Raw genomic sequence first — 17,666 nt, forward strand, 5'->3', positions numbered from 1 at the left:
GATTTGGGCATTCAGGGGGCAGTCTAATGGAATATCAGACAGTTAAATAAACGTGCACAAAACGGCCGCTGAGTTCCATCAAGGCTGATCCAGGAGGCATGGAACCCCCCCCCAAAAAAGAAAAATCCCCAAAATGTTTACAAGGAGCAAATGTAGCCTTACCCTTAGCCCTTAAGGGTTACACTGAAAAATCATGCAACAGCACCCCCCTAAAACTGTTCTGGATCCGCCCTTGATTTTAGATTAGGAGCTCGAGAAAGTCATATTCTATGTAGCAGTCAGTGCGCCCTCCCCGTTCACCTGTTCCGCGCTAGCGCTGTCTACTTTGCCTAGTGACTTTACATCCCGAAGGTTGTCCTTGTTGCCACGAGGCTCGCCATTCCCCTGCCGCGGACATGTCCGGCCTGTTCGTCACCGTGGCTGCGGCCGCTGCCGTCGGATACAAGGGTTTTAACTCGGCGCTGGACCAGGGATTGGTGCCGCAACCGCCGGGGAAATACGCCAGCACCGATCGCCACCGGTGGAGGAACGCGGCTACGTCGTGCCTCAATGCAGCCGTCGTGTCTGTCCTTACGCTGCACTGGTACGTCCAAACTTGGTCTGGTGTAGGCATTAAACATATAGAGTATATTCCTCTTCTGTGATTCGAACTTCAAAAACCGTCCAGTTTGACACTTTACAAGGGGTTCTGTGAAATATCATCGGGCAGTGAGATTACGGAGAGTAGATGCTCTATGGCTGAACCTCCGTGGGTGAAAATATTTTGGCCAATCAAAGGACAAGGACGCCCACTGTTTTGTAAGTCTGTAGTCCTCGCTAGTTGGCTTGCTTATCGCCATATGGTGGCCGTCTATCTGTACGTCTGCAGGTTTCTTTGAAATCTAACATCTGTAGTGAATTGATTATAATAATCTTTGCACTGAAATCTTCCTCTAAACTTAACATTATGTATGCGTGACCTCCTTTCAGTTTGTTCAGCTATCCAGATGCCTGGCATTCCCCTCATTCACACTACAGCGAGTTGGCGGAGGCTAGCCTGGCTGTGATGACTGGTGAGTTATGTGTGTGTCTTTCAATAGGCGTGACTCGATCAGCTTTCTTGTCAAGGTCAGATGCTTCAGTAGGTGCGCAACACAATAACTTCAGTGCAATATTATATTAGACTCGGAATAAGCTGTATACCCGCATGCTAGTCTCCGCGCAAGACGGGGTTGGATTGTAACCCGTCCTTGAAAGACGGCACGATCAGACACGAAGAACTTGTTGACGCATGGTTCGCATGAGATAGTGTGACGTAATAGCTCTGTCTGTCAGTGATGGGTTATGACCTTTCGCAGACAATAGCGTCTTGCACTGAGACTAAACCTACGCAAGTCGAGGCAGTTACCGTAGAGGTCACTCTTCAGTGTATATGTATTCGGATCAGTAGTTCACTTTGCATAGAGATTGTGTGACGAGTGTGTTATTTGCGGCAGGATTTGTCAATAGAATGTGATTGCTGAAGCAACTGGACAAGTGCCACTGAGTACATTCACCGTATAACTGTCGACAAACACGGGAACGTCCTTCACACGAAACATTTTTGCAGTTTTGGTAACTGGATGTTTTCTTTCAGGCTGGTGTAAACTCGTTTGTCCTATCTTCGAGGAGAATTTGGACTCATTAAACGTGTTACATGTACAGTCAGTACGCACTTGGTTTTGGCGAAATTCCGGTTTCAACCATCAGACATCTACTGTGGCGAGGGATACTTTTTACTGGCTTTCGTATGTTCGCGGTCAACTTCCAGTTTGAGTCGTGCGGTGACAGGCTGTTGTCATTAAATTATTCTAGCCCTGATCACAAAGTGAAGGAGTTTTTTTGTTTTTTTGTTTTGTTTCTTTCAAAAAGACCCTGCGGATTGACTGTGAAAACTGTACGGTAAAACGTGTCAGAAACGCGCCGGAAAACAGAATGTTTGATATAAACTTTGATGAGCACTTTTTCCATTAGGCGTATGGAACCATTCCAGTTGTATGCCTCATTAAAATTTAAACTTTTTAAAAACATCTAGGAATTTGTAATGTGCATTTAAAAGCTGCTGATTATTCGCTCTCTGTGTACTTTGTTTGCTGAATGTATCTCTTCTGGAAAGCTGAGCACCAGAATTTTACTATTTGTAATAAAGCAAAACATCTTGAATTGAAGCAGGCGCAGATCCGAGATTGGGGGCGGGGATCATCCCTCCCCCACTCTCAATGCCAACACCGCTGAAAGCGCAAACCATGTAGGGGTCTTAGTTTTCTCGTATCTGGTTAAGGAAACAAACAAGAGATTAAATGCATTTACCATGCATCGGCGACAACTTTGTAGCAATCCCGTTGTATGGCACCCCCCAAAAAAAACCTGGATCCGCCCCTGGGAAGATTACCGGAAGCAGTGTAATCGACAAACTTATGTATACTTTTGCGCCTGTTCTGTACATAGGTTATGTCATCTACGATACATGGGACATCATAATGCACACAGGTTTGTTCAAGCAGTGGACAGTCCTGCTTCACCATGTTATTGTAAGTAGATGGCCGTAGCGCTCAAAATGCACCCCTTTGGGGGTTGTATAATCGAGGGCCGTGTTTAATTCACACGGATCTTGCTCACGATCAGCGATCCGTCGTTGGTTTACGGACACCAATACCCGCATAGTGGATGGAGCGAACCAGCGTCAGGACGACTGATCGAGATCCAGATCCGTGTGAAACAAACAGGCCCCTTTAACAACGTGCAATGATCTTAGAAAGAGCACTCAGAATGACGGAGCCTTGCAGTTATATTGCCGCTTTTGCACTCTGTGCAATGAGATCCACAAATGATTCAACAATGGAATTCAACACATTCACGACAGTATATAATCACAGAGCATAACCACATAATGGTATAAAGAAACTTTTCCCGAAAAATAAAATGGTCAAAAAACCAGCTGGAAAATGGTTTCAAGGTTTCCATAAAACCATTCCAAAAAAGTGAACTCTCCGCTTCCCCAAGGAGCTGTCCTTTCATGGCTTCTCTTTTAGAATGATTTTCACTCTTTTTGAGTGGATTTATAAAGGACTCGCTCTTGCTGAGAGTGAGCTCTTCTTTCTTGTGCCTTTATAAAGTAAGATTCCAGCATAAACTTCAGGCTTCAGTTTCATAAATTCATGAGTCCCACTACTCCAATTTAATGTTGGCGTGAGGCCTATACGTTTGTAACAGTTTCATTCGGTCGCAACATTTCAAAAGATTTAGTTAGCTTTGAGAAAATAACCCTGGCTTGTTTCAAGGCTTAATCCCCGGAGGTGTGACGTGTGTGCTATCACAAAACGTTCGTGCTCACTTTGTTTTATTGATTGGCGCTATTCTATACATGTATTATTATGTTGTTTTACAATCCAGGTAGGACTGGTTTTCTACATGCTCAGCAGGGATCGGGTGGAATTCGGTTCGGGCATGATCGCTTTGCTGACGGAAGTCAATGCCGTGTTCCTGCACTCCCGTCAGCTCTTGCTGATCTATGGTTTTTCCAAGAGCTCCCCCATCTACCGCGTGCACAGAGCCTTCAATCTGGCGACCGGCCTGTTCTTTCGTCTGGTGCCCGTGGCCTACGTCTTCTTTATGTCATTCTTCATTGGCGGCCGCGGCCAGGCGTCGGTCGCGCTGCAGACGCTTCTTCCGTTGCTAACTTTCTCTGCGCTGGTGATGAATTGCATGATGCTCATGCGATTGCTTCGCAGTGATTTTTTTAGCACGAAGACCGACAAAGTTGACTTTATTTTGGAAAACTAGGCATAAAATGGAGCTTATTTTTGCATCTCCTTTGGGGATAGGCTACAGTACCAGCGGCTTCGTGGGTAAACATTTTGATTTGCTCGTTCCAACCGCTGTCTTAAGCTTAGTATCCCTATGGTCGTGTAACGAACACCGACGGCACGCAAAATGTCAAGACAGTCGTTGAAGAGACGCTGCGTGACATTATTCCACCAAAGAAATAACCAAAATGGCGTCGAATATCTCGGAGAAATTTCGCGTGAGATGCCTTTTTTAGATGGTGATACTTTTTTCAAGCGAAAGCAAGCTGCACTTCTACGTATTTTGCTCATGGTCAGCCATTTTGTTGATGATTGGGGCGGCATTTTTTTAGTTATTAGGAGGGAATGTACTAACGCGTAGTGCTCTGTGAGAAATACATTTAAAGGCCCACGTATTCGGTGGTAAACAGTCCCCCGTAACTAGACCTGTGTGATTGCAACCTCCATCAAACCAGAGAAGAAATTTTCTCAGCCCAACGTTCACTGGGTCAAGAACACGAATGAAACTACTGGCAACGCGCTCAACCGCTCAAAGATAACTCAGTTTTTTTACACTACGCACATTATAACCTACGAAAGCCTGTTCGTGCCACCCCTATTTTTCACAGTAGATATATATATTTTCAAAAGTAGCTATTTTTATTTTCGTGAGTAGTTATTTTTATTTTCCAGAGCAGGTATTTATATTTTCAAAGGCGGCTGTTTTCGTGAGCAGCTATTTTTATTTTCGTGAGCAGCTGTTTATAATATATTTTCAAGAGCTCGCTGGAAAAGTGATTAAAAACAGACTTGCGTGGCCTTGTTGAAACGGGCTGCAGAATGAGCCTCAGCCATTCGGCTGCAGGCCAGCTGTTGTCATTGTACGTAAAATAAGCCACAGCCCGCGACCAAAACCTTGTTTCGTAAAGTTTTTGAAAATATGAATAGCTCCTCAGGAAAATAAAAACACCTACACGTACTTTTGAAAATAAAAATAGCTGCTTTTGAAAATTCGAATAGCTGCTGTGAAAAATAAAAATGGCATTAATAGCCTTTCGTAATAATAAATATTTGTTATGAACGCTTTTTATACAAACATTTCTACAGTACCTTTTGAATGTTTGTGTTTAATTAAAAGAAGATCACTGTTGCACAGACTTACATGCACATCTTTCTGTGGGGATTTCGTTAATTTTTCATTTTAGTGGATAACAACCCTTGTTTGGTTTTTTTTGTAACTTCTGAGATTATCTATGGATGACTCCAAAACAATTTAGCTGTCGACAAAAATTTTGGGGGCATGATTCCATTCTTATTCAGTGGTGCAGGTTGGAGTTAATTAGTTCTTAAACAGACTTGGGCATTTTCGTTTACTGTCTGAAGTTTCGAAGTTTTCTTTTGAACTGTTTTGTGGTGCTGTGTGTATATATTAACTGTGGAGTGTGGAGTGTCATGGCCTCGTGGTTAAGAGTATTGGATTCGTAGTAGTTGCGGGTTCGAATCCAGCTTGGGATCACGGTGCGTGTGCCCTTGGGCAAGGTACTTCGTAACTCATTGCTTCTCCCCACCCAGGAGTAATTGGGTACCCTGTGAGGGCAGAGATGGGTAGTGTGGTTGATTTAGCTGCTTTGCGCAGCAATGGCTGCATGAAGCCGTCTACTCCCAAATATACTCCAAATTGTATTTGGATTATTTTGTGGGCCCAATGAGCAGGGTAAGACTTATGGGAAGCGCCTTGAGCAGCCTCTGGGTGGGTATTTTGTGTGTTATATTTTTTTATTATTATGTTTACATGGAACATATCGGTACTTCTACAAAATTACTCTTGTGTTATTAGACGTTGCACGTAATGTCAATGGGACTGAGTTGCAATTTCAGCGTTCTTTCAAAAAGACAGTCCACGCTCTGTCTCAAACGTTTAGATATTCTAAAGCACAAATTTAAATGATCCGTGAAAAAGCAGCAATGGAGTGTTCTAATGTTTTGTACTTTTTGCTGGGAATTTACATTTGATATTGACATGCTGTTAAAGGGTACCTGCAATGGAATTTTAAAAATACAAACCTCAAAATACACCTTTTAGTCTCGGTCTAACTTCTTTTTCTGTTTCTGTTTTACCATTTAAAAGGTTGTTGTACTGGCTTCTGCACAATGACCTTGCTTGTTTGAAATACCGAGCTCCCTCATACGACGCGAGTTACATTGTAATATTTGGCGCGAAATGTGTTTTCAGTGATTGATTGTGACATGCAACTCGTTTGCAACGTACTCCCTGTAAAACGCTCTTAAAATTGTGGAAAACATATTCTACTCCACAAAGGATTGCGTTTCACTTCGAGAGCAAGTTAAAAGATAAGTGTTTGAAATCTTTCTGGAACAATGCGGTGCACGTGTAGAAAACCAAAGTGTAGAGGGTTTCCAGGTGTATGTGGTTGCCATCTTGCAGACCCATGCTTTCAATTGTTCCACAGGGAAGTTTCCCTGTGGTTGCAGCCCAGTAAATAGGTCCAAAATCGCCTGCACGGTCCGAATCACGATTTGTAGGTTGTCAAATTCTCTGCTATCAGAGCCTTTCGTGGCACGTTGACTGGGTGGTTTGTTAAAGGATGGAATCTAGGGGCAGGACTGTCAGCTTGGATTTCTGAAAGTATCGGACCAAACGGGGCCCTCCAAATCGTTCTGTTTTGCAATGGAGTGTAGGCATAAATTTCAAAATAGCGATGGGCCTCATGACTGTTTCGACGGGTGATTTTCTCTGGAGAGAAATATCTTCAAAAGTCAACGGTTAAGCTGTTGAAAATTGAAAGAAAAATGCAAGATGAGGAAGTGAGCCTTAGTTTGATATGTGTCTTGAACACCTGAGAAACTTGTATTTTTCCTGAATTTTTGAAGTGGGGATATTTATCATTGTTGTCTATGGCGGCTTATTTACTGGTCTGCAACATTATGGAACAAAAGACTTGCCTTGCAAGATGGCTATCACGAAAAGCCTCTATTGTGCATGCTTTAACTACTGAAGCGGTCACTTGCGCCCTCACGGTCCGCCGGAAGGTACTAGTCTGTGGCCAACCCGTCGTAGGCAGCGGCCGTCGTCTGCGCCGGTGAGCGCTTCTTTTTGTTAAAATCTGAGTCGCAGTCATGTCCAAGTTCTTTGCTGCCATGACCGTAGTCTCTGCTGCTGGTTACCAAGGTTTCAATTCGGCACTGGACCTGGGTTTCGTGCCGCTCCCGCCGGGGAAGTACGCCAGCACGGACCGCCACCGGTGGAGGAACGCAACCACGTCGTGTTTCAGCGCTTTCGTTCTGTCCGTCCTTGCTGTGTATTGGTAGGTTATGGTTATTAGCAGTGACGCGATACTTTGCCCGGTCCATGTCTGAGCTATTTGACTAGGGCCACCAGCGTCGCAAGCATGAATAAGAAATGGACTAAAGTGGTGCCTGCCATGGGTCATGTTATATTGTCAGCCGGACACACTGTTGCGCTGACTCCCCGGTTTCTGTTCTTGTGAAATAAAGCTAGGCGGGGAGGGGGGATTAACTTTCATCAAGACACTTAAAAGGGCGTGAAACAGACGATATGCAGGCGTCCGATTGTGTAGGGCATGAATTCCATACCGGAACATCACAATTTTCGAGTATCATACACGAGGAAGGGCTTTTGAATTTTAGGACAATTTTTGCAAAGAAAGAAGGTCTAACACTTTAGGGAACGAGTTTTAAGAAGTAGGTCTAACGTGATGTTTTACATGTATATGACACAAGGAACTTGTACTGTTTCCAAACGTACAGACAACTGCAAATATTGACCGACTTCGGTTGGGACTGATCGGTTTTTGACAGTCCTTTAATGCTCATGAACCAACTCATGTCGACAGGCTGGTAACTGTTCAAGCTCTTACACAATGGCCAGAAGTGCACGCTGTCCAACTTTGTACATGTACACTATACATGTACACGTACATGTACATGCCTGCGCCTGTACTGCAGTCGATGGTGTGTTTTCTTATTTCACGGTACGTAACCCCTAATCGAACAAGTTAGCTTGGTAATGCACTGACCCGCTTCTCTCCGGGCCTTCACACACGTTTTGTAGGAAGCTTGACAATAACTACAAAGAACGGTGTGCAAGGATGGGTTCTTTTGTCCCCTTTTGTACTCTCACCCGAATCAGCAAAACAATACTCATTTTCTTTTCTATATTCGGTTGGGAGGCAAGCATTTGCCCCCTTTTGCCTATAAATACGCACTGGCAGAAGCCTATGTACTATTTTCATAATGCGTGTTAAAGTGATTAGATACTTCAACTCGCTTTCAGTTGTGAACAGGCGTAAATGTTAAACGTATATTAAGAGGTTTGTTGGATGTGTTGTGTAGCCACTGATAACTGTTGTTCAGGAACTGGACAATCTCAGCATGTTGGTAGAAAGGTTATGTTTAATTGCTTGACTGCGGTAAAGACAACACTGTTTTGTCCCAAACATATCTTATTTATGTTTTTTTCAGTCTGTTCACCCAGCCCAAACTCTTGCTGTATAGCCATACATACTATGCAAGCACTGCCGAAGCCAGTCTGGCTATTGCAACCGGTAAGACTGATTTTTGGTATATTTATTCTCCGAAAATCACCACTTCATCGCTAACCCTGACTCAATGCAATAAGCGTAGTTTTGCTACCTTGTGGGTGTTATGCTCCACTGACGGAGGTGATATATAGGTTTTTTTATTTTCCGACAACTGTCTTTACACGGTTGATTACACACGTAAAAATTGAATTGGTTGGCGTACCTGACATCAATGTTGCTTCGAGTTTCCATATACACAACGGCCCTGTATCTGAACTGCTCAGCACCGTAACCAGGGAGTTTGTTTTGTAATTACATGTACACAACTGTCTGGGAATACACAATGCACTTTGAAGGGGAAAATGGCTTTATTGCCAGTCTTGAGAGGAGACTAGTCTTTACGTCTTACGCTTGTGTGCATCAACGGCGTCTTTAGTTGTCTACACTCGGAGCATAAATTGGCACGCCGAGAAGACTTGATATTTCCCCATAAAAAGAACCCCCTCCCCCCAAAAGGTTCCTTGTGTCAAGTGTGCCATTTCAGTGTCTGCATGTTATTTTTGTTTTACATTTTGCTTGTAAGGAGAGCAGTCTGTCTTAAATTGACATAATCCATTCTTCTTTCTACCTGTCGTCAGGGTATTTCTTGTACGACACGTGGGACATTCTGATCCACTCTGGCGTATATAAGAAGTGGGGCGTCCTTCTGCATCACGTTCTTGTAAGTAAACTCACCAAACCTGACGGCTAGTGCATCCGCTCCCATTACTGCATTGTTCGAAGAAGCAACCCCTTATCGGTCGAGATTGGGAGTGTACTTTTGTTGGTAGCGAACATTAACACTAGTGACGTGATCATAACGCTTGCATTTCATACGCGTTTGTGAACCAGTTAAGTGCAGTTCCTGTCAAAGGAGCCCCGGCCTGTTGCTAGGAAAAGTGCGCCCCTCTTGGTCCAGTTTGAGGCTCATAATAATTAAATGTATGTGAAACAGTCTTGTCCGATATCCAGCCCATGTCCACAACAGACCTCCCACATAGCCTTGATATTCAAATTCTATTGATTTTAATCTTAAACTTGTTGCAGGAAACATGCAACGATTTTTTGTTTGACCTTCAGTTCTTTGCATCTCTGTACTCTTCCTCAGTGTATGGAAACTGTTGAATCCTTCGGGAGTTAAGTGTATCTGCTCCGAGCGGAACAAAAGAGGGCGTGTGTTTTTGGTACTCGCCACACAGGCGAATAGTACGGCTAACGAATTTATTCCTTAATGTATGGTCTCTGCGTAAATGTTCCTTTGTTGGCAGCGATACGATTGTAAGGTTTGCATTTCCCACCAAAGACGCCTCCACTGCTTGTGAAATTGCGCCTTCTCTTGGTACGGCTAGGGGCTCATATCACTTGGCTGGGGGCGTAAATTTGCATAAGTCTATTGAAGTATTGCGGACACAATAGGAAGGCGCTATAAGGTTTGGGGTAAAATCTTTTGCTAGAATTTACTCACTTCAAATTGCGCCCTCCTGTTGTGTCCACCATACTTCAAATAAGCTTGCAGTGGTACCTGCAATGGCCACATTTCCGTAGTTCATTAAAACAAAAATAGCTTTTTAAGGTAAAGTAGAATGACCTTGCAGAGGTTTTAATTGTTGTTTTGAAAATACTTTTCAGGTAGCTTTGTCATACTACGTGATGGCAACGTACCAGGCAGAAATGGGCTTGGGAATAATATCGCTGCTGCCCGAAATCAGCGCCGTGTTCCTGCACTCTCGGCAGGTTTTGCTGATCTACGGGTTCTCCAAAGACTCCTCCCTCTACCGCATGCACCGTGTCCTCAACATCGCGACGGCCATCACATGTCGCCTGGCGCCCATAGTGTTCAACTGCTACCTGGCGGCAACTGGCGTCCACCCGGAGATGCCGCGGGCGTTGGCGTTCCTGGCTCCCTTGATCCCACCGGTGATCTTGGCCATCAACAGCACGATGATCTGGCGACTACTTCACAGTGACTTCCTGAGCACTAAGATCGAAAAAGTTGACTTCATCATGGAGAACTGACGACAGATCGTAGCCTCCGTGAGACCCTCTAAAAAGCATGCAATCCTCCATTCTTCTAAGATTTGTTCATAGGGTCAACTGCCCGAAACTCGTCTTACTTCGTGGCAAATCCTACGATTGAAGACGGAACCACTACTAATAACGTCTGCAGAGTCGTTACGTTTGCGAACGAGCAAAATGCAGTTCCCACCAAAGAAGCCGCCATTGCTAAGTAGTTGCACCACCTCTTTGATACATTTAGGCCTCACAGAACCCCCCCCTCGTGCATTCAAAGACAGTCTAAGTTTCACAATATTATTAAATCCCATAATCGTGCTGTAAGTCCCAGATTGCACAATCCCTTCATTGGCATGTAGCCGACTTGGCAGAAACCACAGCTGTGGCCCACTTGTGAACAAAGTAGTCAGTTAAAAGACTTTTTAAAGTTTCTCCCTATTTCGGGTGGAAATATTTTATCTCACACTATACATGTACATGTCGTCAGGGGATTTTCCTTGAATTGGGACAATGCACCCATGGACCGGAGCTGCTCTGTGATCTTCCACAGTGTCTTTCCATGGTGGGTGGGAGTGCGTGCGGCCAGGCATCATGCGATGCCATTGCCAAGAGACATGCATAATTCATGTTTCGCAGTGACGCCAGATGAACCAAGGAGCCAATTAATAGTGACGTAAGTGTAAATCATCATAAGTACAAGTGCCCCTCCGGATGTGAAACTTTCTGAACAGAAGTAACAGAACGCATTCGAGTGAATCGAATGTATTTTAAAGGCGGATGAAATAAGATGTGTGATGAAATGCATGTGCCAGTTCGAAACCTATGTTTTATGTCGGGGAAAATGAGTTCGAACGACGGGGATGGTTTGTTCGTAAAACTTCATTCGGTTTGGAAATGTACATTCGACGTTTAACAACACCTTTTTAATGTATCAGATTTAAAAACATTTAAAAGACTTCTGTGAGCCTACCTGCAACTCAAGTCATGTCTAATTTGGGGTATACAGCAGATTTCATCATAGGTAGACCCGCCCTCAAAATAATGTTGAATCAGTTCGTCTCTTATGAAAAATATTAAGGAATCAAACATTGTAAATCATTTATTATTTACATTCAGTTCTGTGGGATTTCGTGCAGGGCCAGGGAGAGACAGAAATATTACATAGGCTATAGCCGTAACGTCAGGCCGTTAACGAGTAAAGTTACGTCTAGAGTAACTAAGTTACCAAGAAAAACAGCCTACCCTAACAAGAGTCTATTTTGTTCTTTTATTTATGTAACAAAAATGGTATTATGTCATATACACGCCACTTTACCCATGTCAGTCTTTTTAGAATGAAAGGATATTATTTCTTCTTTCAAGTGGAGTTCGGCGCAACGGCAAAAACGAATACATCACCTAGTTCTAATGGTAAAATGAGAGTCAGGCATTATGGATCGATCGAACAAGTACATGTACATGTGAAACGATAAAGCGCAAGTGTGAAAAAACGAAAGGACGACGGGCGATGTGCGACGGGCGACGCAAGACGGGCGACGGCAGATATGGAATTCTATACTACTGAGACTTTCTTTCATGCTGTCTGGTATTTGGTATCCAAATAATTCAAAATAGAGTTTATGAACGTATTCATGTTCAGGGCTTCCGCGGTGGCGTTCTTGCAATGCATGTTGATTATCATAATCCCAACTTCAAGATACTCATGATAATACTTGCTGTTCCCCTCGAGCTTGTTCCCGGCTTGTTGGCCAGGCCATCTTGGATCCCATCGCTTGAGAGGTAGCTCAATTTGACCAGTTCATTCGTGCCGAGGGACGTCCTCAACCCACTTGCGCTTGCCTTTCAATACCAGGAGGGCGCTCATTCAGTTGGTGGAGGCAACTTTGGCGATCCGTGACGACGGAGTTTCAGAAGCTTTTCTTCAATTTCTGGATCACCTCGGAGAGACTGTCCCCGGTAAATTGTAGTAACGCTGACAGGCCCAACCGAGAGGGGACTGTTGGCGTCGTCTGCTGTGTCTACTACAGTGTCTTGGCATTGGTGTGGAATTTGATTTGGTGGCGGTATAGTGTAATTCGACCAGCAGAATTAGAAGCCATTACTGCGGTGGCACAACGCTCATGAACAGGTGGTACGCGCGCGTTACGGGCCTGTTCGACCAATAGGATGTCGCGATTTGCCAAATGCACGCGCGCGTCAAGCTGTAGAATGTGCGTGTGAGTGCGGTGCCACTGCATTGGCGTTTAATCGGATTAGTCTATACCGTGACAACTGGGTTTAGTGTCTCACGAGTGAACTTGAAAGGTTTCAGTGTGGTCTGCAGACCAGTACTACTCTCGCACTGGATCGAAAATACTTCCAGTGTCGACTGTTTCTCTTTTTGATGGTTTGTCAGATCCGCAGGCCAACAAATGGAAAAATATCTGACTCTTATCCATTGAATTACCATCAACACAAATTTATGACCCAGGTAACTACCGCTAAGCGAAGGATGATCTAGTTTGGCTTATTTCTCGTCAAACTCACTGCTGCACAAATGACCCCAGGCCGTGACTGTAATTTGTTCAGGTTTTCATTGAAATGAATCAGTAATACACCACTATGGCAACCAAAACTGGAGGATGTAGTAGCAATGAACTCCGCCTGGTGTCGCTAAGAGTACTCGAAAGAGAAGCACTGTACTTGGAGAAGACACATGGCGACAAATTGTCCCATTGAAATTGAAGTAGGCATATACCACCAGTACATGTACTATCTATTCTCCTTTTCGGCTTATCATTTCCAGTCTTACACAACACACCTCAGCGTTCTCGCACACCTGCGTTCCAGAAGTGTAATGAAAACCAACTGACTTGCCTCATCGTTTTACCCTTCTTTATCGTGTGGGCTATAATACCAAGACAATCGTAAGTTGACTTGCAAGTATATGTTTTATTTCGAGTACAACTAAGATGTAGGAAGGGATATCGATGATGCAAATGGGAGCAGCAGATGTGACAATTTCCAAGAAGCCTTCCCCACTCCAGCCCCACCCTGCACCGGCCGATTCCGTTTAGGCAGACGCTTGCAGTTACTGCAAGTGGCGTATCTAGCGGGGCAGAGCGGCAACGTTCCCACTTCCTGGAGACATGTTGCCTTTTTTTTATTGAAAGCACTAACACTTCCACTTTTCAGGGTAGAAATGTTTACCTGGATACGCCACGAAATGCTTGTATTATCCATGTTAACGAATCATCCCTAAAGAGACGGTCGGTCGAACGCAGTAGGAGACGCGAGACAACTTGGCATGTAAATATCACCACCTGCTAAACTTAAGCAGGCCGTGCTTTTGATCCCAGGCGACCTTTCCCCTCTTCGGTGACGGTAAGTAATTCTCTGCTAATTTAGAAAATTTTGTCAACAGATTAGATCACGAGTCAAGTATTTACAAAAATCGTCCGTTTACATCCCGATTTAAAGGTACGGACGCCTTTCACTGCCATCCTTTGTTTAACTGAGTTTTGACAGCGGTTTTTATTTTTGGGGAGCAGCATTGTTTGACGGAGCCCTGGACCTGCCATCGACTTGTTGAGATCCTGACAATTTTTCGTCGGGATGACGACACATTCATATCGGCAAGATGTTGACGTCTCGAGTTGATTAATCACAGCATAAGAACATCCTTTTACAAAAAGTTATTACAGGATCTTTAAAGTATATGAAGTCGACATCCCGAGATAGTTTATCACACGATGGCAGCCTTCGTGATATAATCATGGAGGAAGGAACACATCTTCCATGATATAATTAATCATGGGATAATGACATCCTGCAACCAGGATGTCGACATCTTTTTGCTACTCACCAGGAGATGACGATACCCTGAAGATATTTTACCTTCACGGCAATTCTTTACCTCAAAGTGGCCATTTCTTGCTTGTAATAATGTGAGATGTCAGGACTCAGTGTCATTTGCTCTGATGGCACTTTTAGTCCTGCATAATTTGCATTTTTTTGGGGGGGGGACTTCAGGTTACGGAACGGTCCCGTGCTTTGCGCAGGCAACCGAGGTCCTCGGGCCTCTCAACCCCACCCCCACCCCCACCCCCAAAAAGTGTTCTTTGGTCATTCAGCTTTCAATTGATTTTGAAATTTCTAATTATCCTCCCAAAACAAACTCACCCCCCAAAAAGTGAACGCTCCGAAGTCTGTCATCAGCGGCCATTTTTCAAATGACATCCCTCCACCTTTTCAGTCTCTTGGAACAATTTTTCAGTAGCATTTCTCTATGCTTCGCCCTGGGATGGGAGCGTTTGAATCTGGGGAGTTCATTCAGGGCCATTCTTCCACAATCCCACAATTTCTTGGGCCACACAATCTCTGCTTTTTCAAATAAACTCTTGGGGTACTTTTCAGCGCCTTGGTCTGGCGAAGATTTCTCCTTGAATTGGGCAGAGCACTCCTACTGGCGCGTATATTGGTGTAGTGCAACCTTCAAGAGTTGAGACGTGTCCGGACGGACGTGTAGTCCGTGGCCTTTACCATACTGATGCGCGCGCATTAATTTTAATTTACGAAGGAAAAGCTGCCAGTGAGAACTGTGTGTTGGCCCCTTGTGCATTTTTGCTACATGATGCACTATTGTAGCCTTTTAATCACTTGGTCTTTGCAGAGCAAAATTCTGTGCATTATAACTTGGTTAATGATTTTGTTTTCGTCGTAATATGAACGGCCAAAAGCAATTCTCGGAAATTGCCAGATGGTTAAGCTACTGCTCATCAGATCATCAGGCGGTGGGTTCGAATCCCACTGATGACTTTTATTTTCCCAAAGCTTGCTGTCAGTCAGTAGCTATAAGAGACTCTAATTCCCCCCCGCCAAACACCAACAGTACCTTAGCCAACCGGGTAAGCTCTTCTGCTGGGACTGTCCGCGAAGTCCAGGTGAGCGCCTTAGTACAGGTTCGAGACGTTATGGCCTCCTCGGTGGCCAGGGCTTAGGGGCTTGTCTCGTTTCCTCCCTTGCATGGTCGCTCGAACCCTTTTTGGGGTTAAATGGATGGGCAGGGGAGGAAGTGTGGTGGGCCGGGAACCCCGAGATCCCAGAAGAGTCCTATATGGAAGCCGGTAACTGCGATTCCTAGCGAATTTCAGGAGTCCGTGCGCCTGAATGCTTGGTCAACACCACATAACTTTTAGATTTTTCCCTCACCTATTTTTTTTTTTAATTTCGTGAGTGCAAAACTCCAAGGGCGATTTTCTGGGTTGAATACATGGATATTTTTTTATTTATATTCTTAATTTCTTAAATGTTCGACAATAAAACCGATTTCAACCGTGTTCGGGTCCATTTCTGCCTAGTGATCTCAATGGGGAAAAAAATAAACAGTATCTGTATAGTGAATGTTTAGTATTGACGGTGTAAGAGAAACAGATCAAGGGGCAGCACAGTCTGGCAACACTCGCCTCCTTATTTCGTTCATGGAAAAACATTTAATGCCAATGGGTCTACTATGGAATTCCATATCTGCCGTCGCCTGTCGCGCGTCGCCCGTCGTGCGTCGCCCGTCAAATGGGTTGCAAAGGACCTTCAGCAACCGGGGTTTAACAAATGACTATGTGATGATTCCATTCACTTGTAAGGATCTTTTCCCAGTGAGGCAAGTAAAAGTCTCACTTGCAAAGCATATACTAGTCCCATAATTAATGCCAATAATGATGGACTACCCCTGCCCCTTGACAAGAAAATATCGCCTTTCTGAGAATTCAACCCAGTGTTTTTTGGGGAAAAACATTTTCAGCAAAAATGTTCGGGCCAACTTATCCACAGTCTAAATCTAATTTACATACTGTAAAAATGTGCCGACTTGTTTTCATCAGATTCTAGAAAGAAATCTGCCAACCGATACAGATATTCCATTTTGTCCTCTCAATTTCACCTTGAAATCCATCCAGAAATACTAGACAGTGCTGTGGATAAGAAACTGTTTATTAAATGTATTGTTAGGGGGCAATTACCACTTGGTTTAAGTTTCAGAAAATATGCCATGTTGGTTTTTGTGGGTGTGTAACCATGGCGGATAGACCAATGAGAACAGGTTGTCCAGCATATCAGCATTATTTATGGGGCTATTAAGTAACGTTACTGTTTAATTTAAAAAAAAACAGTTCCAATTTTTTTTAAACTCTAATTCTGCTTCGTACCTAGGCTGGTTGTTTGGTTGACAAGTGACTCATGAATATTCATAGCATTCACAATCGGATGGCCTTTGCCATAATCATAGATTTCTGAAGTGAAGAAGTGTGGTGGCAAAAGTAGCCCACCAACAAGAAAAGCCGCTGCACCAATCAAAATCGTACCCAAGGGATCTTCCGGAATCCTGAAACAAAAATATAACAGTTATTGCTTATTTGGGGGACTATTCGCTTATGCTGATTCACAGTGCGATCACAACCCTTATTGTGTCCAATACTGCATCAACAATAATGTTCAGTATCACCTGTAATTCTGTGAGTCATCAACAAAGATCGTAGCGCCGTATAAGATCTTTGGACACCGATATGGTTACGCTAAAGAGCGTTTTCGAAACGAGTGGATTCGGCTTAGATGTCGGTTTCACTAGAACTGGTTCTAGTCAGAGCTTGAACACGGTGGTTTCGAACGCTGCTTCAAAATGGCTAGAACCATGGAGCATGGATTTCAAATGGGGGGGGCACCCAGGGCACGGGCATTCGCTGGGGGCACTTGTCCCCGTTCCCCCTCCCGTAGTCACGTCCCACCACTGCCCTTTGCCCTCTCTTATCACCCTTTATTTGATACATCTTGTTCCATTCTATAAAGTAAGTGAAAATGTTCTTTTGTAAGCCTGCGCGACTTTTCATGGTGTAAAATTTCCCCCAATTTATACATGTATTTACTTCCCAAAGCAGCCGGCCAGGCCCAGTGGTCCTTGTCAGTCGCAGCGTAATTCGTGTCCTGGAGCAGATCTGACCTTCAGGAAACAGGGACCCCCCCCCCCGCGGTAGGAATAGGGAGCTGGTGGGGCAATGAAATGAATGCCAACAGATCCTGTGGTCTATTTGACGAGCTTCCTCTGTACCATTGGTGTTCCTTCCTCCGTAGTTGCACGTATATTCACGAAATATATTAAAATGTACGGAATCGTAGGAGGGTCGCGACCCAGGATTTTGTTTCAAAGAGCTATCTCACCGCGGTGAGATACACCACTAGAAGATATCACTTTCGAAAATGTTTTGTCTGTATCCTTGCA

The 17,666-nt window shown here is 44.2% G+C and overlaps 2 protein-coding genes across 2 annotated transcripts; both read left to right on the forward strand.

The window, feature by feature from the left end:
- The first annotated feature begins 319 nt into the window (after window positions 1-319).
- LOC110986272 (TLC domain-containing protein 2-like) lies at window positions 320-5,878 on the forward strand. The gene is made up of 4 exons (XM_022248019.2): window positions 320-583; window positions 970-1,052; window positions 2,467-2,549; window positions 3,412-5,878. The coding sequence occupies exons 1-4, from the start codon at window positions 396-398 to the stop codon at window positions 3,799-3,801; spliced, it is 744 nt and encodes a 247-aa protein (XP_022103711.2). The 5' UTR covers window positions 320-395; the 3' UTR covers window positions 3,802-5,878.
- Window positions 5,879-6,838: 960 nt separating this feature from the next.
- LOC147798094 (TLC domain-containing protein 2-like) lies at window positions 6,839-11,651 on the forward strand. Its single transcript, XM_087141680.1, has 4 exons — window positions 6,839-7,129; window positions 8,307-8,389; window positions 9,004-9,086; window positions 10,034-11,651. Exons 1-4 carry the CDS (start codon window positions 6,942-6,944, stop codon window positions 10,418-10,420), a joined length of 741 nt encoding a protein of 246 aa, XP_086997806.1. The 5' UTR covers window positions 6,839-6,941; the 3' UTR covers window positions 10,421-11,651.
- The last annotated feature ends 6,015 nt before the right edge of the window (window positions 11,652-17,666 follow it).

Source organism: Acanthaster planci, linkage group LG09 (genome assembly GCF_054643075.1).
Source record: "Acanthaster planci isolate LZ-2023a linkage group LG09, COTS_SCS, whole genome shotgun sequence".
Lineage (NCBI taxonomy): Eukaryota > Metazoa > Echinodermata > Asteroidea > Valvatida > Acanthasteridae > Acanthaster > Acanthaster planci.